Below are 25,891 nucleotides of genomic sequence, written 5' to 3' on the forward strand. Positions count from 1 at the left end.
GACTAGGCTATGCACAGTTAGGGAGTGGAAAAGAACACCATGTGCTTTCATTATTACTTTACATGGGTGGATTCATCCTTAGCCTCAATTCTTCCTGTGTGTTTGGAGTTATGGTTTGCGGAACGTTTTGAGTGGAAAGTTGTTAAAGCTTCCCCCACCCCACCCCCCAGGACTCTCCCTTTAATTCCTTTCCCTGTTTGGCACTTTTGTATTAGCCTCTACTTGGGCTCAGCCCAGTCTGGCATGTTTCTATTCTGGTTCTTGGACTAAGATGCTGTTAAGACATGGCAGGTCCTGACATCAAGCCATGCTTTATTTAGTTCCCCAAAAAGGCTCTGCCTTATTGCCCCCTTCCTAGATGCAGTTTTGTGCAAGGAAGTTGGCCGAAGTAGGTGTTAGTACTACCTATTTTCAGCAGTCTTTCGTGAGTCTGGAAGAGTGCACAGATACAGGCCCTAGTTAGCCCTGGGCCTGGTCCTGAGCGTGGTCTTGAATTTCTGTTATTCTCAAGGCCAGGATCACCTGGCCCTTCAACCTTCTTCCACACTCGGGATGTGAACCTTGCTCACTGCTTCTATTGCCGTTTCATTTTTGGTTTATAGAAATGCTTATTTTGTTCAGGAGCCCTACCTTTGAATTTTAATTTTCCTTTGTGTGCTTCTCTTGCTGTATACTTAGAGCAGAGGTGGCACCTCAAACATGAAATAAGACATTGTCTTGTCTTACTGAGAAATCAACATGTACATTCTAAAGAGCAAATGCTTAAGTAGTCTGGCGCATAAAGGTGTGCACATGGGGCAGTGAGCATGGACATGGTCTGCATCCGGGCTGAGGAATTAGGACAACTTGATCCTGAGAGCAGTTGGGAGCCACTAAAAGGTTTAAGTTGGAAAAGGACATAATCAGACCAAAGGTGGTAGTTTCTCATTCCCCTAGTTCAGTAGGGAGATTGAATTAATTAAAAAGATGAACGGTTTGCAGACTTACAGGGTTGTTTTTAAAATCAAGTGAAAATATAATCTGTTCCTATATAGTGACCGTGGAGAGAGAGAAGTGGATGATAGACCAGTATTTTAAGAAGGTAGAATTTGCAGGACTTGGTAATTGAAGGTGGTATTTGGTAATCCTGTTTCTTAATTTAGGGAATTCAGGCAGTATATACAATGGGAGTGGGGTTACATTTGAGCTGGAAACGCTCAGATGTTTCACATATGGATCTTTAGCTTAGGAGAGAGGGGTAGGCTATAGATTCAGATTCGAGTTCATCTGTGTAGACAGCACAATTACAGACCCAGGCTGAGAGTGGGATTACCACTGAGAGTTAAAGGCCAGAGATGGAAGGCAGCCACATAGGAAAGACCAGAGAAGGTGAAGGAAGATCAGATCAGCAGAGTGCAGTATCCTGGGCGTTTCAAGGAGGAGCTGACCTGTAGCATCTGTTGAGGCAGAGATGCCAAAGAAAAATAAGCTGAGAAGTGCTTTTGGGAGGTAGCACTGGAGAGGGTGTTGGCATCTTTGTTTGTTGGGTTTGAGGGGTGTGGTTGCAGGGAGTGAGGAAGTGGATGCTGGATTTTGTAGGCACTTAGGACTTGAGCTGAGGAGGAGGAAGGCAGTGTCCAGAGGGGAAGGGGTCGAGGGACAATTTGTTGCTTCTTCCCAGAGAAGATCTCAAAGGATATTTAACTACTGTCTAAATAAGACTGCTGATAACTGTATGTAAATTTTGTTTTTGTTTTTTGTTTACTTTGATCTGGTTTTTGTTTGTGTTGGGATTTTTTTGGTACTTGTTTCTTCAGCTTTAAGGATTTAGTGTATTACATTGGTTTTTAGAATTAGAAGAAATAAACATGGGAGGAGATTTTCAGAAATTTTTGAAACAATTTTAAAAACCTATCATCTCAGAAATAATAAATAAAATTGGTCGTTACCAGAGTGTGAGGGTGTGGAGAAACCACATTCTCACCTGTTGATGTTGGGCATATAATTGGTTCCAACAGGGCTTCTCAACCTTCCCCTTCCTGACATTGTGAGCCAGATCATTTGTAGGATGTGCAACAGCATCCCTAACCTCTGCACCAGATGCCATTAGTACCCACCCTCGGTTGTTAACAACCCGAAATGTCTCCATACATTGCCTGAATTCCCCTGGGGGCAAAACCACCCCAGTGAGAACCACCAGGTTACATACATCTTTGGAAAGGCATTTGTCAGATATACCTGAGATGCATGCCCTTTGACCTAGCAGTTGCACAACTTAAAAATCTACTCTGTAGAAATACAGTCTGGAGTAGTAGCACACCTGATAGCCTTGTTCTTACAGGAAAGCTAACTGGCTTGCCCTCATCCTTTACGGTGTGTTACATGGTATCAGCCTCGGTGTTGTAAGGCAGAAGTACTGTTACCCACTTTGGACAAATGGAAACAGTGAAACTCAGAATTACACTGAAAAAGATACACATGTGAAACATCTTCTGAGCCTTTCCAGCTCAATGTAACCCCACTCCCATTGTATATACAGCCTGAATTCCCAAAATTAAGAAACAGGATTACCAAACATCTTCAGTTACCAAATTCTGTGAATTCTACCTTCTTAAAATACCGGTCAGTCTATCCACTTCTCTCTCCACTGTCACTACATAGGTACAGACTATGTTTTCACTTGATTTTAAGTGAAATAAGTTAATTAATTACTTGAAGCCCCACAGGGAGTAAGTAACAGGAAAGAACCTGGAGGTGGTAGGTCTTTTTACTCTAGAAATGGTCTTTGTGCCCAGCTCCATCTTAAATTTGCTGAATTCAAATTTGTATATATGCTTAATTAGTCTCCTTTAAAGCAGCTTCTAGGGAAGTTTTGAAATTATTTTGTGATGCTCAGAGACTTGGTCTGAAGAGTGGAGCGCACTCTAGAGCTTAGAAAGGCCTGGTGTTTGTTCTGTCTTGGGACAGAGTATCTTTTTCAGAGTTGCCCAATTCTCCACGATTCAGGGGTTTTCGAAATTGAATGTAGCACAGATTTCAGTACTGTTCACTGACTAAAAGGAGTGTAACACTTTTCGGTTATGTATCAGATTGTAATCCTTGGTGAGACCTAATGCCAGGTTTTCTTCCCCTCTCCAGTGTTCTTGCCCTTCTCTTCACAAAGAACTGCTGGGCTCACAGGAGGAGAAAGGGAAAACACTGATTGCTGTCTAACTTATCTTACAGTTAACTCCTTTTTTTCCATTGTAGGCCTGTAAAAGAGGAAATTCTGATATCGTACGACTCGTGATTGAATGTGGAGCTGACTGCAATATTTTGTCAAAGCACCAAAATAGTGCACTGCATTTTGCAAAGCAGTGTAACAATGTGTTGGTGTACGACTTGCTGAAGAATCATTTAGAGACGTAAGTGTGAGCGAATGTGCCATGGTTAGGTCACAAGATGTGTTTGGACATGTCGTAATTAGAATGGCCTGTGTAAATTGCTCAGAAGAAGATTGTTAAATGGAAGTCCTAATAGGTTTCTGTTCTCAAAAGATCATAAATTTAATAAGTGGCATATGAATTATTTTTCTGACAGTTATTAAATCTCAAACTTTAAAAAAGTTAACACTGTTCTAACTGGGAGTATCTCCTTAAAATCCTAATTATTCTCGTAATTGGGCTTATGCTTTCTTAAAACTAATCTGTAGTTTGTTTTTTTTTAATAGACTTATTTTTTAGAGCAGTTACGGGTTCGCAGTGAAGTTGAGCTAAAAGTACAGAGAGTTTCTGTGTATACTCTGCTTCCATACATGCACGACCTCCCCTACTAACATGTATCACTGGAGTGGTGTGTTTACTAAAACCAGTGAACCTACATTGACAGTTGCCATTCAAAGTCCATGTTTTATATATTGGTTCACCTTGGGGGTGTGCATTTTGGGGTTTTGACAAATGTTATAAGGACATGTACCCACAAAAAAAAAAAAAGGACATGTACCCACCATTACTGTCATACAGAGTAGCACTGCCCTAAAAATCCTCTGTGCTCTGCCAGTGCAGGCCTTCCTGCCCCCCTACTCTGGCAGCCGCTCATCTGTTTATTATCTCTACTGTTTTGCTTTTCCAGAAGGTCATACAGTTGGAATCATAGTACTTGCCCTTTTCAGATTGGCTTCTTTCAGTTAGTAATATGCATTAAATATTCCTCCATGTCTCTCTTTTTTTTTTTTTTTTGATTTTTGTTTGCTCTAATTCCAGTTAACATAGTGTTATATTTCAGGTGTACAATATACTGATTCAGCAACTCTGTACATTACTCAGTGCTCATCACTCTTAATCCCCTTCACTGATCCCCCCAAGACACCTCCTCTCAGATAACCATCAGTTTGTTCTCCATAGTTGAGAGTCTGCTTTTTGGTTTGTCTCTTTATTTTTCCTTTGTTCATTTGCTTTGTTTTTTAAATTCGATGTATGAGTGAAACTATATGTATTTGTCTTTCTTTGGTTTACTTCACTTAGCATTACACTCTCTTGCTCCATCTATATTGTTGCAAATGATAAGATTTCATTCTTCTTTATGGCTGAATAATATACATACCACCTCTTGTTTATCTATTCGTCACCTGTCCATGCACACTTGGCTGCTTCCATAATTTGACTAAATGCTGTATAAATGTAGTGGTCCTCCATGTCTTCATGGCTTGATAGCTTGTCTTTTTTAAGATTTTTTTATTTGTTTATTCACAAGAGACACAGAGAGGCAGAGACACAGGCAGAAGGAGCAGGCTCACTGCAGGGAGCCCAATGTGGGACTCGATCCCAGGACCCCAGGATCATCTAAAGGATGATCCGAAGGCAGATGCTTAACCTCTGAGCCACCCAGGTGTCCTGATAGCTTGTCTTTTTTTTTTTTTTTTTTAAGATTTTGTTTATTCATAGAGACACAGAGAGAGAGAGAGGCAGACACAGGCAGAGGGAGAAGCAGCACGCCCCCAACAGGAAGCCTGACGTGGGACTCTATCCCGGGTCTCCAGGATCACACCCCAGGGTACAGGTGGCGCAAACCACCGTGCCACCGGGGCTGCCCAATAGCTTGCCTTTTAACTCTGAATAGTATTCCATTGTCTGGATGTACCACGGTTTATCCATTCAAGTTCATTCTTTTTCAAGTGAATTCTAAACCATTTTATTTTAATTGAAAGTTCATGTAAGTAATTTAGTACTTTTTTCACTTAAGAATTACTCAGCCATCAAAAAGAATGATATCTTGCCATTTGCAACATGGTTGGAACTAGAGGGTATTACGTTAAGTGAAATAAGAGAAAGACAAATCTATGATTTCACTCGTGGAATTTGAGAAACAAAGCATGAACATAGGGGAAGGGAGGGAAAAATAAGATGAAAATTAAGAAGGAGGCTAACCATAAGAGACACAACTGAGGGCTGCTGGAGGGGATGTGGGTCGAGGATGGGGTAACTGGATGATGGGCAATTAGGAGGGCACATGATGTGATAAGTACTGGGTGTTGGATACAACTGATGAATCACTAAATGCTGCCTCTGAAACTAATAAGTTATTTTGGCAACACATAACAGAAACTTGACAAACAGTAGCTAACACAAGGTGTTTATTTTTCAAAATAACAGGGATCCAGGGGTAGGCAGTTTTGGGCAGGAAAAGCCATTCTTTGCCTCTCTTCCTCCTCCAACACACTTAAGGGTGTGACTTGGGTCTTCATGCCTGTATAATGGTCACTCCCAATTCCAGGATTTATATTCTAAACAGAGAAAGTAAAGTAAATTTCAGATGGGAGACAAAAAACAAAAGGTCGTGTACATGGTGAATTATACAGTGGAATTCCACTCCTAAAACTGGAATATCATGGCCAAACCAAATAAGTTGGTTACCTTCCAGCAAGATTATTTTAAAATATTTTGTGAATTAGCCCTGATCATTTTATTTAACTACTTTCTAATCTAAGTACTATAATAAGACATATGTTTGAATGTGGCAATTCCCAAATTTGCTGTTTAATGGAATTTTCACTTTCGTTACACAAGTTACTGAGTGCTGTGTGCCAGGAAGTATTCAGAAGGCTGGGGAGATGGAGACAGCAACGAGTGGAAAAGACTTGCCCACTTAGAGCCTAAATTTCCCTGGACAATATAGACAGTAAAACAGTTATATAGTGTATCAGATACTAAGTGCTACAGAAAAATAGAGTGGGGAGACAGGGTGAGTAGGAAGTTATATTTCTTTTTTTTAAAGGTTGATTTGGGGGACGCTTGGGTGGCTCAGTGGTTGAGCATCTGCCTTGGGCTCAGGTGGTGATTGTGGGGTCCTGGGATCTAGTCCCACATCAGGCTTCCCACAGGGAGCCTGCTTCTCCCTCTGCCTATGTTTTTGCCTCTCTCTGTGTGTGTCTCATGAATAAGTAAATAATTAAATCTTTTTTTAAAAAAAGGTTGATTTGGGAAGGACTTACCAGTATTCAACAGTCTGATAATACTGTGGCTGACGATTATTTTCTACATTAATATTAACAACTCTTACTATACTTTTTGATTAGACTTTCAAGAGTAGCAGAAGAAACAATAAGGGATTACTTTGAAGCACGTCTTGCTCTGTTAGAACCAATTTTCCCAATAGCATGTCATCGTCTCTGTGAGGGGCCAGATTTTTCTACGGATTTCAATTATAAACCCCCACAGAACATACCAGAAGGTAAGCCTATGTTTTCTCTGATTGAAAAGTGACACTAAATATCAAATGATTTTTTTTAAAGATGTTTATTTATTTATTTGACAGAGAGATTGAGCACAAGCAGAGGGAACGGCAGGCAAAGGGAGAGGGAGAAGCAGGCTCCCCTTGGAGCAGGGATCCTGTTGTGGGACTCAGTTGCAGAACCTCGGGATCATGACCTGAGCTGAAGCCAGATGCCCAACCAACCGAGGAGCCCCTCAACTGATTTTTAAAAAGAATTCCATTATATATCACAATTATGTAAAATACTGAATAGCAGAGCTACTCTGGCAGAAAAAGAGACCCAGCTAATACCTACCATCCCAGGTGACTTTAAGGGATCCACAGAGCACTGTTTAAAAAGCATAGGGGAGAGCACCTGGATGGCTCAGTCAGTGAAGCATCCCCTCAGATCATGATCCCAGAGTCCTGGGATAGAGCCCTGTTCAACAGGGAGCCTGCTTCTCCCTCTTTCTCTCCCTGCCCCTACCCCCCTGCTTATGCTCGTTCTGACAAAGTCTTTTAAAAAATAAAAAGCAGGGCAGCCCAAGTGGCTCAGCAGTTTAGCGCCACCTTCAGCCCAGGTTCCTGATCCTAGAGACCAGGGATCGAGTCCTGTGTTGGGCTCCCTGCGTGGAGCCTGCTTCTCCCTCTGCCTTTCTCTCTCTCTGTCTCTCATGAATAAATAAATAAAATCTAAAAATAAAAATAAATAAAAAATAAAAGCATAGGGGTGCCTGGTGGCTTAGTTGGTTAGGTGTCTGACTTAATTTTGGCTCAGGTCATGATCTCGGGGTTATGAGATTGGGCTCCACATTCAGAGGGGGGTCTGCTTGAGATTCTTTCTCCCCCCCAGCCCCTCCAAAATAAATCAATCTTTGATTTTTTTTTTTTAAGATTTTATTTATTCATGAGAGACACAGAGAGAGGCAGAGACATAGGCAGAAGGAGAAGAAGCAGGCTCCATGTGGGGAGCACGACATGGGACTCAATCCTGGGTCTCCAGGATCATGCTCTGGGCTGAAGGCAGTGTTAAACCGCTAACCCACCCTGGCTGCCCAATCTTTTAAATTTTTTAAAAATAAAAAGCATGGAAGTTGAGGCTGTTCTTTCTGCCCATGAGTGCTATTCCCCATGCTTTAATGAAACCTTTTTTGCACCAGAGGGGAAGAAGAAAAGTATGAAAGTTGGATATTTATAACTCTACTTTTTATTAAAATTGAGTTATATGAAATTTACGCTAGCTTTAAGATTATAAGCCCAGAATTGGTGTTTTTCCTGAATTTCACTAAAAGTGTCTTGGCCCATAGGAAAGTTGAGTAGCAGGAGATGGGAACTTTGGTTCTGCTTCCTAGCCTCTTATTAACAGCTGCTTTGCAGGCAAGACCACGAATGGTGTGGCCTTTCTCTAGGACATGGATCCAGGGTGTTTACGTGGAGGGAATACTGTTTCTGCCTTTATGGAAGTATGCAGCTGGGTTCTGGCTTTTATGTTAAAAAAACAAAAACATTTTTAAAAATGTGTCCATTAATGAAAATTTAATTAAAGACAGTCATTTAAAAAAAATAAAATAAAATAGTCATTTATAACACCAGTGTTTAGTGAACTTGACATTGAAGAATCATTTGTGGTTTCAGCTGTCCAACTGGATCATTTGCACTGCTGGGGAGTGAGTCTTGTTTTGGGGGGAAACAAACTAAAAAAAATGGAGGGAGGGGGTGGGGGTAGAACTTAGGGCAAAAATCTCCAAGTTTCATCTGGTAAGAAACTGCAGATTTCTCAGAATTTCCCTAAGGAAAACCTATGACCAGAGAATCTTTGAAGTAAACTACATAAATCTCCCCCCCCCCCCCCAAAAGATTCCAAAAGACGCAGTTGCAGCAGGTGTTCTTCTCAGGGCTGGAGCTTTCATTCCACTTCATACTCTGGCCTCTGCACCTCTGTTGTCCCTTCGCTGGGGCAGAGCTGAGCTGGGCCAGGCTCCTGGGCTCCTGCACCTGGACTGCCTGAGGGTTACTGAATGTTTTTTGTGCACATGCAGTGTCTGTGGCCACCAGAAGTCTTCTCTGTTTATCTAAAATGTTACCAAAGAATCATCTGCAGGTAGAAGATCCTGCAAGGTTTTCCTCTGCCTGCTCTGGGAGCTGTTAGAAATGCAAACCCTCAGGCCTCTCCCACACCTGACTCTCAGTTGTCACCTTGGTGAGATGTCAGGTGATTTATGAGCACACTCAAGTTCGAGCAGCACTGACCTTGGTTCCTCTAGAATCTGATTGTGATTAACACCTCATTTGGCTAGAGAAAAATGTTGTTACTGGTACCATGAAACAACTATTAGCAAACTAGGGTCCCTCCTGTCCTTTTCTCTCTGTGAACTTGAAGCGTTTGTCAGAGTAGAGCTAACAAACACCCCTTCCTTAGATCTCAGTCTGGTTAAACAGTACCCGAATGCAGAACTGCTAGTCCCCATTTGGGTCTTTCTGAAGTTCCCACCACTCTCCTCTATGCAGATAGTAATACTCAACCTCCTCTCAGATCAAATGGGGAAAGACAAAGGAGGAGCTTTCTCTATGTTGTCTATGTAGACCTTTTCTTTTGAAGCTCAGCACTCTGGGGGTGGGAGGAGGGGGTATTGCATTTTAAAGCTAGAGAGCAAAATCAGTATGACAGACTTCAAATAGCTTGAAAGGAGAGAGGTAAAGAGAGCCAGGGGCACAGAACAAATAAAGCAAATGGCTCCTTGGGGTATTTTTGATGAAGTCTCTTCATAAAAGGAGTGGTTTTTTCATCTGGATCAGTGGTGTTTTGTTTTTTTTTTTTTTTCATCTTAAAGGCTTATCAGAAAGGTCAGAATTCATAGATTTTGTTATATTAAAAGTATGGTGTTCAGAAAAATGAGTCATGCAGAATATTTTGGATAGTTACTGGAAGCTTCAAGTCTCATGCTTCCCCCCCCCAAACAAGTTTTATTATTAACCCGAAAACTTGGAAAAGGCAAAATACTATGTGGAAGAAAATGGACAGTCATTCAAACTCACACCCAAAGACAACTGTCATAGAAATTTACCTCCATAGACATTTACACATTTAGCAGCAATTTTTTATTTTAAAGATTGTATTTACTGCAGAGAGCACAAGCAGGAGGGGCAGAGAGAGAATCTCAAGATCACCACCCAGTGAGTGTGGAGCCCGATGTGTACGGCTCAATTCCCAGACCCTGAGATGATGACCTGAGCCGAAACCAACTGTGCTACCCAGGTGCCCTAGCAGCAACTTTTAAATACTTTTTTTAGACCAAAATTAATGTAGAAAAGCATATTTTTAAATATTTGTTCCATGAGCTGTCAGTAGGGATTACTTGAACAAAAAATAAAAGGGGTCTGCAGTTGAATGCCAGGTAACACTAAATTGGAGGACTCCCGATTGCTCGGTATGCATGGGCATGGTACTCGGGGATACTCCGGGGACTTCTTCCAACACATACAGGTGCACCTTCTGCAGAGTTGAAAGGCGGCCCTGTTAGGCCTGGTATTAAAATGTTTTTACATCTCCCTTATTCAGGCTCTGGCATCCTGCTATTTATTTTCCATGCCAACTTTTTGGGTAAAGAAGTTATTGCTCGGCTCTGTGGACCATGTAGTGTACAAGCTGTAGTTTTAAATGATAAATTTCAACTTCCAGTTTTTCTGGTAAGATTTTTGTAGTTCGTTATTGAAAAGTACATTCTTCTAATCTAATCCAGAAGCACAGATGACTTTTGTGTTTCAATAAAATACGCTAACTGTAATTAAACCAGTTGGAAATGAGGCTGTAACCCATAACTATAAAGTAAAATTATCTTAGGTTTTGTCATTAAAAGCCTGGACTTTTAAGGGTTTATATATATGCCTTAACTTACATTTACCATAATGTCTTTTGAGCGTTCTGGATACAAACTCTTAAGGTACAAGGAACATACTGTCTGATTTTAAATAGTTCACCTTTTCACACCGTTATAATTACATTCACTTAAAGGGAATTTAGGAAATTTTTAAAGTACACCCATTCTCTGCTTCAAATATGTAGAAAATTGGTGTTTTTATGCTTAGTGTTAGTGCTTATAGCTTTAGGGAAACATTTTACTGTAATTTTGATGTATAATAACTATTAGTAGCTATGTAAATTTTAACAAAAAAATGGTCTTGAAGAATCTTTGTGTACGTTTCCTTCTCTAAGAATTCTTTCCTTGGGCTGAATTAATAAGCCCTTAATGTTTATGAAGATTTAAACATGATGGCTGGATACATGCTAATCCTAAAGATTTATCTGGATGCTGTTTTTGCAGATAAATCTTAGAAGCTTTTTTTGCCATCTGTATCATTTTGAAAAATCAAAGGAAAAGTTACCACAGCAAATTGCTTTATATAAAGTATAAAATTTGTGTTCTTTTATGTAATTGGAATCTGCGGTGTTTTTGTTTAGAGCGATGCCCTTCAGATGTAGAAGTTTGTCTGAGAAAACACTCTTTGTGGTCTCTCTCCTAGGATAGTCATTTTGTTTACTCGTTCAGCCCTGCTGCAGGCCTCAATAAACTCTTCATAAGGTTGACGGAAGCGCCTTCTGCTAAGGTGAAAATCCTTTCCTCACGTTCAGTGCAGCTATTCCTATTGCTTCACCACCAGAAAAAAATTCCAAGAATGCCGTGTATGCTGTGTTCCTGGTGTGCCTGTCCTGGAAAACACATGATCTCTGGGATAGCTGTGCACCAGAATCTACAGGTGTTAGACATAGACTGTGTGTCATCTCCAGGACTAAGCAGTCAGAGCTGTATTCTCGGGTTTATTTTTTAATGTATGACATATTACGTATTTCTCTAGACTGTTTACTAAACATTTCTTTGTAAAATGAAGCTGGACCAAAAATCTATGTAACAGATAGTACAGTTATATAACAACCTAAAAATCAAATCATCATCACTTAAAATCCAACATCCTGAATTGATGACCAATTTGAGAACTTTGCCAAACAAGACTGGCAAATCTTGGTCATGCATTTTCCTTCTTCTTAGAAAGGGGAACTTGGTAAGGGATCTGTTCTGAAACTTAGGTCTCTCTTCTTTCAACAGGTTAAGCTGCTAATAGGTGCATATAGAGTACAGCTGCAGTGACTAACAGAGTTGGGATGGAGTTCTTTCTGGACCCGTTTTGGGACTCTGGCACAGCGAACACCTCCAGATTTGATGTTTCAACTGTAAACTTCTTGCATTTTCAGGACTGTTATCTGTTACAGGCTCTAAGATGGGACGTGGTGATTCTAATATATTATAAAATAGAGATGTAAGTATTTGTGCCATTGTTCTGAAATTTCAATGTTGTCTGCAGACTGCATACTTAAGTGTTTCCACAATGTGGAATGGTACATAGGATTATTTAAGAAAATTAAAAATCTTTTTTCTAACTTGAAATTTTCTATTAGCCCTGGTGAATTTCTGCGTTAAAAACAGTTGAGTAGGATCCCTGGGTGGCGCAGCGGTTCGGCGCCTGCCTTTGGCCCAGGGCGCGATCCTGGAGACCCGGGATCGAATCCCACATCGGGCTCCCGGTGCCTGGAGCCTGCTTCTCCCTCTGCCTGTGTCTCTGCCTCTCTCTCTCTCTCTCTGTGACTATCATAAAAAAAAAAAAAAAAAAAAAACAGTTGAGTATATGTGATACTCAAGTTACTCAAGCACTAAATAACGTGTGAATTTGCTGCCCTTGAAGGATGATTTTCTAACTTGGTAGGCAGATTCGAGGGACCGTTTGTAATATGCAGTTCCCAAAGATGCTGAATTGGGAGGTGACAATGTTGTGTGTTTGCAGTTATCTTGTTCTTATAAATCAGAATCTAAGATACAGCAAAAAATATAAACTGGGACACTGGGGCCTAAAAGAAGATACTAGTTGTGAACTTTTATCCTTGTGAATCCATCAAGTAATTTTCAAAAGCCTGTGCCCTCATTACAAACACTGGAAATTAAAAAGGCCATCCAAGGTTATTTGCCACATAGTGCATTGTGTTAAGTTACCTGTTTCTAGAGATTTCCTACAGGTCTCTCATAGTCTTTTAAGAAATATATGGCAAACTAGTAAGTCCAACTCACTCTGGACTATCGAGGTTAGAATTTTAATGAAAAAAATTTCAGAATGTCACACAGACCACAAACATTCATTGTATACACATTTCAGAGAGACATTTTTACTTATTGCCTTTTCGTACACTGTTCTTAATAAAACCCCAAATGTTGATCTATTTTCTTTGTATCAAGTGTCAGGACTTCAAGGGGATACTAATGTGTAAAAGTTTTTAAATAATGGCTGGGACTGGAATTTTTTCAGCTATATTGAACCATGTACTGTATCTGATTTCATAGCTTTTTAGAAAAAAAGTTAGCAGCAGTGGATACGTCAGGAACGGTCAGGGAAATGGTATTTTCATCTAATACATATAGAAGAAATGGGATTTTTTTTTTTTTTAAGGATTCTATTTATTCATGAGACACATGGAGAGAAGCAGAGACATAAAGAAGCAGGCCCCATGCAGGGAGCCCAATGTGGGACTCGATCCTGGGACTCCAGGATCATGCCCTGGACTGAAGGCAGACGCTCAACTGCTGAGCCACACAGGCGTCCCAAGAAATGGATTTTCATGTTTATTTTTTTAAAGATTTTATTTACTCATGAGAGACAGAGAGAGGCGCAGAGACAACAGGCAGAGGGAGAAGCAGGCTCCATGCAGGGAGCCTGACATGGGACTCATCCCCAGTCTCCAGGACAGGCCGTGGGCTGAAGACAGTGCTTTACTGCTGAGCCACCCGGGCTGCCCAAGAAATGGATTTTTAAAGAAAATTTCTATTATCTCAAAATCATGCTTAAGATAGTATCAGCTTTAATAAGCACATATTAAAAGGTAACGTAAAAAAAAAAAAAGTAACTTACTGTTTATCCAAGAGGCAAGGCCAGGGACGCCAGGATGGCTCAGCAGTTGAGCGTCTTAGGCATGATCCCAGTCCCAGGATTGAGACCCACATTGGGCTCCCTTCATGGAGCCTGCTTCTCCCTCTGCCTGTGTCTCTGCCTCTCTCTCTGTCTCTCATGAATAAATACAAAAAAATATTTTAAAGTGGAAAAAAAAAAAAAAGGCAAGGCCAGGCTAGAAAACAAGTAGAAAATCTGATGAGTAATTCTTTTAGAAGTTTAGGCTTCTAAACTTAAGAAACTTAAGATAAACTTTCTTCTTTTCATAGTATGAAAGCTAGGAAGTCAGCAAGGATTAAAAAAAAAAAACTTGGGGAATCCTAGGTGGCTCAGTGGTTGAGCATCTGCCTTCAAAGCCCAGGACATGATCTCAGAGTTCTGGAATCAAGTCCCACATCAGGCTCCCTGTGCAAAGCCTGCTTCTCCCTCTGCCTGTATCTCTGCCTCTCTCTCATGAATAAATCATAAAAAAAAGAAAAAAAAAAAAATCTTGTACCAGATGAAACTTAATTATGGGAAATTGGGCAAGTTATTTTGACAGAAGAGCAGGGTCATGGAAGGAGGACAAAAGTGCAAGATTACTTGGGCGTAACACAACCCTTGAGTTGTCCGTCTCAGCTTCTACCAGTTTTATGCCAGATGTGGAAGTAAATTATGTAAAACAGTAGTGTCTACTGGGAATTGAAAGCAGAGCCAAACAATTTAATACCTTTTGCTCTATAGTTTGCACACTTGTCCACTCTTAAAGTTCTTGTTTCTTAAGTAGAAGACGACTTGAATTGTATAGAGACTTGCACTTGAGTGGTTTCTTGCTGGTTCTCTGATGAGGCAGCTCATTCTACCAGATGCTGACAATGCTGCTACTTTGACATTCAAATAAAGTGTGTACAAAGTGTGAGCCAGATTTCTGTAGAAGACAAAGCAATTCTCAAGGAGCACCTTACCAAATGGTTTACAGATTCGCCTGCTACTTCATTTCAAAACCAAAGCAGTCTTCTTCGAAAGTATACACGATACAGAGCTTTATATCTAAGCCATGGGCAATCTGATTGAGCAGACCATCACAAATGGGATATATCATTCTTTGGCCAGACTCACTGAAAAGCAAATAGTACACATTTTTACTTCCATTTTATCTTAAATTCTCAGGGGCACCTGGGTAGCTCAGTCAGTTAAGTATCTGCCGTCAGCTCCGGTTAGGATCTCAGGGTCCTGGGATAGAGCCCTGCATCAGGCCCCTCTGCTCAGCAGGACTCTGCTCCTTCTCCCTCTCCCACCCACTCATGCTTTCTCTAATACATTTTTAAAAATCACCTCTCAGCCATTATTCCAGTCAATATGGTACTGAGGACAACATAACTGAGTCAATAATTTAACTTCTATATCTTCAGATCTAGCTCACTCCTGAGTATGCCTATAATAGAAAGCACATACTTTTTTACCCATAATAGTTTCAAAGAGCAGCGTCTAGTACCCAATACTACCAAAATGTTGAACACTTATAAGGGAGTTCAGTTTGACTCTGAGAACAGGTCATTTTCATACACTGTCTTCCCAAGCCATTCTCACCTTATTCAGTAAAATGTCAGGACGCTGCAATTTGAAGCTTAAGTGCTTTAGAACTGTGTTAACACTGCTAGCTCTCAAGAATTTATTAGTGCTGGAAGAAGACTTAGCATCCAAAATGTTAACAGTGAAAGGACCTGATAGCATTTATCAAGCAAGTTTAGTGTCTCTAAAGCAAGGAGGATAGGTAAATGGAAGAAAGAGAAAGAAAGAAAAAGGAAGGAAAGGAAGGAAGGAAGGAAGGGAGATGAGCAAAGACCAGGGAAAAGAAGGCTATGTACACCAGAATTACCAAAAAGGATTTATGAAGTACCTTAAAAGAATTTGGAAAATTTTAATATTTTATGCAGTTACTGTTTTATATCCTAATACTGTTTCATAAAGCCCTAAAATTGTTTTAAAATTTTAAAGCTTTATTGGTCCAAGTGTTGGCTAAATAAATGAGAACCACTGATAGAACACACACTGCTTTCCTCTGTCCTGTGCTGACTTGAGATAGTTCTCCTTTCAGACCAAATCTGGGATTCTAAGCCTTGTATCTCCAAGTACAGAAGAGCATAACTAACTAGTAAGCTAGAAAAGTGTAATTACAATGAGGAGTCACAACTAAGGACCAAATTAAAATCAGGAAATAGTCCTTTGCCCTCATCCAAAGCTCCCAAGAAGCCCAGTCAGCTGTAATCTAACCCACTTCTATAATACTGGGCATCAGTTTAACTTGGAAGGAATTTTCCATTACTCTAAAACTCTGCCTTGCTCATATCCACCATTCTTTGCTTTTTTTGGGCTAAAATATATATGGCTGTAGTAAAACAGGATTCTTCTCACAACATTGCCAAATTTCATGACTAGCTCCTTATCTTGGGACCAACCCAAAGTTATAGGCCACATGGGTGGTAAAAAAAAGAAATCCCTCCAATGCTTCTCACAGGAAGTTGAAAGGGGAGTTTACTGGCTATTATGTATTTGTGGGTTACTACCGTACTACTCTCCATGGCAAAGACCACACCAAGGGGTAAGTATATATCTTAACAAAAAACTGAATGATAATGGAAGTTTGCACTATTCCAGATAGTATTTTAACCAAAGAAAACTCCATGAGGCATAATGTCAAATGTTAGGATACTCATATATCCATAGTTGTTTATATGGAGTAATAAATTCACAAATGAAATAAGGTTTGTTTTCTGGCTTGTTTCTCCTCTGTCTTTATAAGCATTTCTCCCACAAAATGACCTGAAAAAAAAAAAGATAAATTCTTTGTTAGCAAACAGAAATTAGTGTCTATTGTATATATTCTATTGGAAACAGAAGTTTGTTACAAAGAAAATAATTTGCTAGGCTACAGTCACTAGTAACAGACCTAAAACACATTCAAGAATTGAATTAATACACTGGACCTGTATTTCTTCAGTAATCTATCTCTCTGAAACTAGTATCTTGTTGTGAGCTCATCTTGAGATTAAGTGCTGGAAGAGTTAAATATGTTAATGCTTAAAAAAACAGTGGCTCTGAAAATGCAGTCCCCACACCAGAGCAACACCAGGCTGTTGGAATTCTCGGGCTCTGTAAATCTCAAACGGTGGGTCTGTGTTCGAAATGAGCCCCAGGGGGTTCTGCTACTTCTTGAAAACATGAGAAACACTTTAAAAAGATAACCTGAAGATACTGAATTTTTAATAAGACTTCTGCATTTTATTAACTTCTATAAACGGTAAAAGTTAGTATCTTCCTGAAATGAACCACTTTCTTTTCACTAATATATCTGTGATGAAAAGCAGTTATTTTAAATACTATTCACCTCTTCCGAAATCAACTTCAAATTCCTAAAGTTCCAATGACAAATCCACCTGACAAGCTAATAGCCACATAATGCCACAGCTTTGATCTGTGGCGCAGTTAGCCTATGCACATTAAGTTTTTTCCACTTACATACTTTGCGATTATTTCTTCATATTCTAAGTAAAGAACACAAATTAAGCAATTTGAAAATTTAATGCCAACAAAAGGTCTACAGAACATACAATACAAGCATTCTCTAATTTCAAAAGGCAATTCTAATTTTTTAATAAGTAATTCTCTAGATTGGTGGCTCTCTGATGAAAACCGTTTACCTGGATGGCTTTTCTTTTTTCTTTTTTTTTTTTAAAGTAGACTCCACACCCAGCATGGAACCCAATGGAGGGCTCCGACTCACAACCATGAGCTCAAGACCTGAGCTGAGATTGAGTTGGACACTCAACCAACTGAACCATCCACCAGGCACCACCCGACTTACTTTTTAAACCAATCTCTACACCCAAGATGGGGCTTGAACTCCTGACCCAGAGATCAAGAGTCAAGTGATCTGACTGGGCCAGCCAAGCACTCCTACCTGGAGGTCTTTTAAGAAATAAGACACTGCATTGCTGGATCCCACCCTCAAATTCCTGTTTAGTAGCTAGACCTGAGAATGTGTATTCTTAAGCTCCTAGAGGGTCTAGGGACCAGCTTTGAGAATTCCTATTCAAAGTTAATATTCTAGAGTTGGATAACAGAATGCAAAACAGAACTCTCACATTTTTGTGCTGCATGGGCATCAGATACCTTAAAAGGGTGGAACTGCTCAAAGTTTCCAAGTATGTCAGCGTGCACTCAAATCCCCTGGGATCTTGTTAAAATGGGCAAATTCATTTGGTGAGCTGTGTGTTGAGATTGCACTCTCAAGAAGCTGGTGAGGCTGAAGCTCCTGGTCCCTGGGACTACTTTTCTAGTAGCAAGAACAGAAGAGATTGTATATCATGACCAGATAATGTGATTAGGAAGGACATATCCTTAAAATAATACTTTCTGGATCTATTAGGATGGCAGTATACTGTCACTGGAATTGTGTCATAAAGGTCACAATGTAAATATTTCAAAAAATTTTATATCTAACAAAATACTAGGAAAATCATTACCTATTTACAAAAGGGTTGAAATCAGCAAGGAAGATACAGAGCTAGTATCATCCCTAGTATGGGTCTGAGTTTATGATTTTAAATCATTTTTAAGATTACACAGTTTCCAAGAAACTTAAGGCTAAAATTCTAGACTTGGGATCACTAAAAACCCAGAGGAAGGTTTTTTCTTAAAGACGTGTTTAATATGTGATTTCTACTCTCAGTTCATTTTTCCCTGAAGATAAATACTAACCATGAGGAAAGACAGGGCAGTTTGGAGCTAAACATCGCCTCCAACTTAGAGAAAAGGGCAGTGATCCTGGTGAGGCAGAGCAGAGGTCTTGGCCGCCGTCATAAACTATTCATTAACACTCCACTAATTCAAAACATGGGACAACACAGACTCACGAGGTCAAGAGTCAGGATCGGGCGGGGGGGAGGGGTATGGCTAAGGAAAGAGAAGCAAGGAACACTGTCTTAATAGACACTGACTGACCTGAAAGGGAATACTGACACCAGCATTTCCTATCTCTGAACTTGATTCATGCCAGAAGCCGAAATTCAGGAAGCTTCATCCATGTTTTCTTTCACCTTCCTAGGAATACAATAAAATCAAATTTAGCCAGTTTCAGTAATTAATAAAGTGATAGAAGTGTTAAATCTATATAAAGTTCTTAACAGTCCTCAGTTTTCATTCAGTGAAGATTTTCCTTTGAATTCATAATTCTTGGAGATGAGCGGACTATTCAATTTTTATGTTCTGGCATTAAATACTACTACATCCTAAACCTTGAGTCTCCAGGTCTGCTAATAATTTTAAAATATTAACAGCCTATTTTGCTAAATCCTTCCTTTTCATTTCCATAGATAGGCCCTCTTGTCTGCACTGGTGATGCCTCAGCATACCAGTGCTTGATATCTTGTAATCCAAAATTCTACAGAGGATCCTGATTTCTATTCTAGAGTACTTTATTCTACTTGTACCAGGACAGGCAAATATGTCTGCTGTGCTCAATCAGAAAAAAGATTCTTAACTACCCTAGTAATCCCTTGGACCAATGTTCTCCAAAGACTATTAATCCCAGATTTTCCACTGGAATACAGTTTTGGGTGTATTATCCTTAAAGAATGCTTTTTAAAACCTATCTAAAAGGTTAGTACAATGATAACACAATTAGAGATTAGAAATAAATATACAAGTTTGCGCTCAATTTTTTAAACTGTTAGGGTACATGACCCCCAAATTCTGGAAATATCGACCCTAAATTAGCACTGTTTTCAAAACTCATTTGGGTCTCAAATTTGCCTGGACATTGGATGGAGTATGAACCTATTTATAGCAAATTTGCATGTAAAAGAATATGAACATGAAATTCTGCATGTAATTTAAGGGGACTCCAAATGATCCAACAGTACCCATGGTCTCAGTTATAAAACCTTAAAACGTTTTTTCAAACAAGACATACTACAAATCAAAAATTGTCTTTTATATATTTCCACCTACAAGTATTCTACTACAAAGGATTCTTGTGAGGTTATCCATTAGCAAAGTCACTGAAGATTCTTAGGTTAGTTTGGTATATATCTGTACTTCTGTATTGCTTTGGTAAAGTGAAGGCAGATAAGAAGAGCCAGAAGCCAAACTGTACAACTGGATTATTAATTCTTATATTATTAATTCTTAATGATACAAGAAATACTAAAAATACTATCTTCTGGGGATCCCTGGGTGGCTCAGCGGTTTAGCACCTGCCTTTGGCCCAGGGCATGATCCTGGAGTCCCGGGATCGAGACCCACGTTGGATTCCGGCATGGAGCCTGCTTCTCCCTCCTCCTGTGTCTCTGCCTCTCTCTCTCTCTCTCTCTTTCATAAATAAATAAATAAGTTTAAAAAAAAAAATACTATCTTCTCAACTTTTCAAAAATGTGAACCTGCAGTTTACAAAGCATTCATTACCTATATTATCTAGAAACGCCATCTCTAGAACTATTCAAGTTTAGTTGCCAATATTTTGTCTTTAAAAGGGTGGCTTAATATCTGAATTCAATACTCAAAATCACTACCATTCTGTTTAAAGTGGTCTTATAAAGAAATGACCAGGTTTATTGTACACTGGGCTGTAATGACCATTAAGAAAAGCATTATAGTGAGCTATGGCACATGTATGGCCATTCCATGATACTCCCAGTTTGGATCTGAAGTCCATAAAGTCCTAGAAAGTTAATACACAAAGACAGCTGATAACACACATTTCCTGATGCTCAGCATCATAACACCTGTCTCAGAGATACTGTCAAATATGGGGGGGGAGGGGTGGCAGCCAATAAGTACATTAAAAGAAAAGGTCTCCCTTAACTGAAATCTTAAAGCATAACTGTAACAAGACTACATGATACCACTTTGGATGAAATTGGTCCATTTTTTATTTTAAGAGAAAACTGCATCAAAACTACACAAGTTTATACGGATTTTACCCTCCCTGCCAGAACTATGCACTGTTGAGAGTGAAAAGACGGCTCCTCTAAACTAACACCCTAATACTTTTCATATAGTCAGAAATGTAAACACCCATTAATACCACATATGCTTTTCTGAGGACTTTTCTTAAAGAATAAAATATTAAAGATATGGAAAGCCCATTCTTAACAATTATGTAACAATGCACCTAACATTCTCCCCTCTTGGAGTGAGAGAAGATATCCTTTTCCAGTGACTACACAAGTCTACCATCATCCTTACCTTACATATAATTTGTATTATGTAATACATAAATTATAATAGAAGTACATTCTAAGAAAGAAATGTATAAAATATAGATTATACTTCAGCAAGCATGAGGGGTGAGCAATACTCTCAGTATTGCTTAGTAATGGTTCATATTGAAAAACACCTTGCCAAAAATAATGTAAAAGGTAGTGTTTCCTCTAAAGTACATTCCCATGGTATCAAACCCTAAAGGAGCCACACCTTTATTGACACGCTCTGCAGTGGGGTTTCCCTTCCAAGGAGCGTATGTTCTGAAGTCTGAGGTATGGAAGTGGGAGGATATCCATGTTATCAAACATTACCATCAGAGCGTGCTTATATACAAGAGCGCTCACAACTCAATCTGATCCTTTGCTTTCACAACGAAGACACAGACCACAATACTGGCTGCTAAAGCAATAAATAAACCAAATGGTATCATTATAGGCAATTCACAACAATGAAAATATGTAACATAATCCTTAGTGAAGTAATTTTATTTCAATGTTAACAGGTTTTCTTTAAGCAACACAGAATTTATCTTCAGGTGCCTCTGTGGCTCAGTCCGTTAGGCGTCCAAGTCTTGATTTTGGCTCAGGTCATGATCTCAGGGTCCTGGGATGAAGCCCTGCATCGGGCTCCTCACTCAAGTAGGGAGTCTCCCTGAGCATCCTCTCTCTCCCTCTGCCGCTCCCCTGGCTTACTCAAGCACACAGTCTCTCATTCTCTCTCTCAAATCCTTAAAATAGTAATGATAATAAATCTCCGAAGAGTATAGGGAAATACTGTGTGATTAATGAATAACATACCCAAAAATATTAGGCCAAAAATTCAAAAGCCATCATCTCCCAAAGAAACTTGAGTAAATACCCATGAAAGAAGCAAATCTCTACAACAATGGACAATACGTCTACAAGTTCATCTTTTTGATGTAATACAATTTCAAGTGATGAACAAATGGAACAATACAGTCCATTAACTGAACAGTTAGTTGAGAAAAAGATATAGAAAGTTTCTCAACATTTAAATTTTCACGGACTCTTTTGGCCTGAAAATTGGCAATAAGGGGCTCCTAGGTGGCTCAGTCGGTCGGGTATCTGACTCTTGGTTCAAGCTCAGGTCATGATCTCAGGGTCGTGGGATCCACCCCACATTGGGCTCTCTGCTGTGTGGAGCCTGCTTGTCCCTCTCCCCCTTCCATTAGTTCTCTCACAAATAAATAAAATCTTTTTTTTGTCAGTAAAATATAGCAAACTGAGGGCTTTTTGTTTTTTAGTCAACCCGTGTATCTTCTACCTACATTAGCCTGCCAGACATCATAATAAAACTTAAATTATATAATAACACCTATTATCCAACTGATATTTTACAAAAAGCAAAAGTCCATAATATGAACATTCAATTCTGCATTCCCTTATCATCTGGCTTTCCAGAATTCTAATCAAGATACCCAATTTTTAAAATTTTTAATATTTTTTCCCAATTTTTAAAAAATCATAGGTTATATATAGGTCAATGAGTTTTACAATAGACAAGTGATGAAACCACACAGCCTTATGATAGTCATTCCCCCCTTACCCCCAGGTACACTTTCTGCAGTTTCAGTTACCTATAGTTAAAGGTGGTGTGGAAGCAGATGACCCTCTTCTGAAAAGTCAGAAGGCTGATTGATAATAACCTAATGCTACTTCACCATGCCTACACTGTTCATCACACTTCAGCTCATCACGTAGGCATGCCACATCATCACACAAAGATAATAGTACATTAAACATTTTGAGACACCATACTCAATATAATTTTTATTACTGTATAGTTAAAATTGTTCCATCATTCGTAATTGCTGTTAATCTCTTGTGCCTAATTTGTAAATTAAACTTTATTAAGGTTACATAATACAGGAAGAAACATAGTTATTTATAAGATTTGGTACTATCCACAGCTCAGGCATCCCCTGGGGGTCTTCAAAAAGTGTTACCCTCTCAGCTAAGTGGCGGGAGGGACTACTGTATAAACAGCAATGAGGGTATGAAAGGCAAAATGCATCACATAATAAGGTATCTGAATGGGCAAAAAGTGTATGAGAAGTTACTAGGGAAATGTGTATTAAAAACCACAATGATGCGCAAGGATGCAGAACACAAGAGAAATCACATACACTGCTCATGTAAAAGTAGGAGAGACACTGTGGAAAACTGTTGGCAGTTTCTAAGAAACTTACACATCCCCTATACTCAGCAATTCCACTCCCAGATATTTTCCCCAAGAAAAATGAGATGTGTGAGGTGTGTGAAGGATGTGTACAAGATTGTGCATAGGAGCTTTATTAATAACAACCTCAAACTGGGATCTATCCCAAGAATCAATAGGAGACTGGATAAAAAAATGTGGCATATCCATGTACTGGTACACTATGCAGCAATGAGAAAGAAACAACTGCTGATATATGCAACACAGAATAAATCTCTAAAACACTATATTGAATGAAAGAAGCCAGAAGCAAAGAGTATATATTCTATTATTCCATTTACATGAACTTCAGAAACAGGCAAAACTAATCTATGATGATCAAAATAAAACAGAGGTTGCCTCTGACGCAGGATATACTAACTTGAAAGGGGCCCAGAAGTTTATGAAAAAAGTGGCTGCCAAACCAAACTCACAGATTTAAGTGACAGGCTATTCCAAATCTTTAAAAAGCAGCATTTTAAGGTCTATATTTTTCAAAGATTATTTAAGTAATCTCTACACTCAACATGGGGCCCAAACTCACAAACCTGAGATCAAGAGTGACATGTTCCACAGATGGAGCCAGCCAGGAGCCCCAGGATTTTAAGTTTTTTAAATTAAAGAATGAGAAAGAGATTATTTTAAAGTTCATATAACAACTCAAAATTAAGAAAGAAGTATCTATAAAAAGGTTGTGTTTGAGTAAATAGGAATTATCATTTATAAATACATAAAGATTTTATAAATCTTTATTTTTTCAGCTTTATTGAGGACAACTAGGTTTTTCAGGAAAATAATTTGATACACACACACACCCACACAAACACCATCTTTTTCTCCAAAGGCCGTAACATTTACTGCCATTATCAAAGAAATGTCAAATTCAGCAAAGACTCAAATGAAATCTCATAAAGTACAAATTGATGACTTTTATCATACAGAATTCATGACGTCTAAGAAAAGTTGTAACTAACTCACAGTTTCAAGATCTCAGACCTGTATGTATTTTAATTAAAAAAAAAGAGAGGGAGAGAGAAAAGAAAAGGAAATAAAAGGCAGCATTATCTTCTTGTGATCACCTAAGATTTCTCAAGCACTCCTTCCCCAAAAGCCAAAGATAATGTATCTGATCACTGCATAATCAGAGTTAAGGTTTTTATGTTTTTTCTTTTAAAGTAATCTCTAGGGGATCCCTGGGTGGCGCAGCGGTTTGGCGCCTGCCTTTGGCCCAGGGCGCGATCCTGGAGACCCAGGATCGAATCCCACGTCAGGCTCCCGGTGCATGGAGCCTGCTTCTCCCTCTGCCTGTGTCTCTGCCTCTCTCTCTCTCTCTCTCTGTGTGACTATCATAAATAAATAAAAATTTAAAAAAAATAAATAAAGTAATCTCTAAGCACAACATGGGACCCGAACTCATGACCCTGACATCAAGAGTCTGAAGTACCCCAAAGTTAAGTTTTAAAACAAGTTGCAGTACAATAACAATAAATTGCACTTTCAGTTCAAGATAATAGATGGTTATTATGAACTTACCTGTATGGCTTCCACTATTTAAAAGTTCAGTATTTCAAGAAAATTATTGCCACATCAAAGAATCCATTATTTAATGTATCGACCAGTTCATATATAATGAAAAAGCACTGGAAATGAATTAGCAAATAATATTCAAGTTTATTTTTCACCATATACTTAAAACCATACAAAATAACATGTTACTTACTTTGAACATAAAATCATCTTAAGAGGAAAAACATTTCTTGCAGATTCCATCCCCTGTTCATACACAGTAAATATCAAGTGGTTACACTGGGGAGAAATTACTCAAACATTATGTAAGTATAATCTGCACTATTATGTGTTATCTATTTAAATTGATTTAAATATAGGGTAGAAAACAGGTACTAAACTAAGTCAGTGATGAAAATACTATGTCCCGGACATGTATGCCAGGATGGCTGGATGCCAACCCATGTTCTAAAAAAGGGTTTTGAAAAGTCTAAAAACAGACAAGTTCAAAAATTTTTGTCACATTTTAAAAATGTGCAAAATTTCCTGTTTGATTACCACCAGCTATAAGAAATTAGGCTGCAGAAACAGAACAGAAAACACAAAAACAAGGCATAAAAGTCATTAAATCTCAATTCTCAACTTTTTATGCCTCCACATCATTTGTAAATACAACATACTCTTATCAGCAAAAGCTCCAGATACCTGTGCTGTCTCATCAGAGCCCAAGAGGACTTCACACCTCTCCTTGGCAAGGAATTACAGGGTCTGAATGGTGTGTGAATCTCAGAACTCCCTGCAATTCCCATCAGTCCCATTTTAAACCATATTTGCTACTCATGTTATTTGCCATTTTCAGTCACCATCAGGGTTTGTTAAACATTCCCAGTAATTCTTCATTCATTATATTCAATTTTGAGACAAAACTGTGAGGTATAAAATCTCATTTGGGTTCTGCTAATAACATTCAGTATGATCTTGGAAAAACAACCTGTTCACTAATTCGACAAACCGCAGTAAGCACCTATAGGAGAGTCCTGATGCCTTAGGGAATTCACAATAGTATCCCTCAATATCTTGGAGGGCCCAAGATTTGCCTATTAGATAAGAATTATTTAATTCTAACAGAAACTTTAACTGAACATGTTCATAGACTAATAATCACCACTATGGTAGAACACAAACTAGGTAGGTTTTTAAAAAGACTCCCCAGTAAAAAGTATGG

The 25,891-nt window shown here is 39.0% G+C and overlaps 1 protein-coding gene and 1 long non-coding RNA gene across 3 annotated transcripts in view; one reads left to right on the top strand and one right to left on the bottom strand.

The window, feature by feature from the left end:
• MPHOSPH8 (M-phase phosphoprotein 8) overlaps window positions 1–12,973 on the top strand; it is a 51,152-nt gene extending 38,179 nt beyond the window's left edge. For both annotated transcript variants that reach the window (XM_041765667.1, XM_041765668.1), the window contains 5 exons: window positions 3,229–3,383; window positions 6,533–6,687; window positions 10,268–10,395; window positions 11,230–11,313; window positions 11,811–12,973. In XM_041765667.1, the coding sequence (XP_041621601.1) occupies window positions 3,229–3,383; window positions 6,533–6,687; window positions 10,268–10,395; window positions 11,230–11,313; window positions 11,811–11,852 (564 nt within the window). In that variant the 3' untranslated portion in view covers window positions 11,853–12,973. The remainder of the gene's footprint in view (window positions 1–3,228; window positions 3,384–6,532; window positions 6,688–10,267; window positions 10,396–11,229; window positions 11,314–11,810) is intronic.
• An 845-nt stretch (window positions 12,974–13,818) lies between these two features.
• Window positions 13,819–24,426, bottom strand: LOC121496880. Its single transcript, XR_005989365.1, has 4 exons — window positions 21,154–24,426; window positions 18,682–18,780; window positions 17,851–18,013; window positions 13,819–16,500 (listed from the first exon to the last, which is right to left on the bottom strand). It is a non-coding gene; the product is annotated as an uncharacterized LOC121496880 (long non-coding RNA).
• Window positions 24,427–25,891: the final 1,465 nt, after the last annotated feature.

This window comes from Vulpes lagopus, chromosome 8 (assembly GCF_018345385.1).
Source record: "Vulpes lagopus strain Blue_001 chromosome 8, ASM1834538v1, whole genome shotgun sequence".
Lineage (NCBI taxonomy): Eukaryota > Metazoa > Chordata > Mammalia > Carnivora > Canidae > Vulpes > Vulpes lagopus.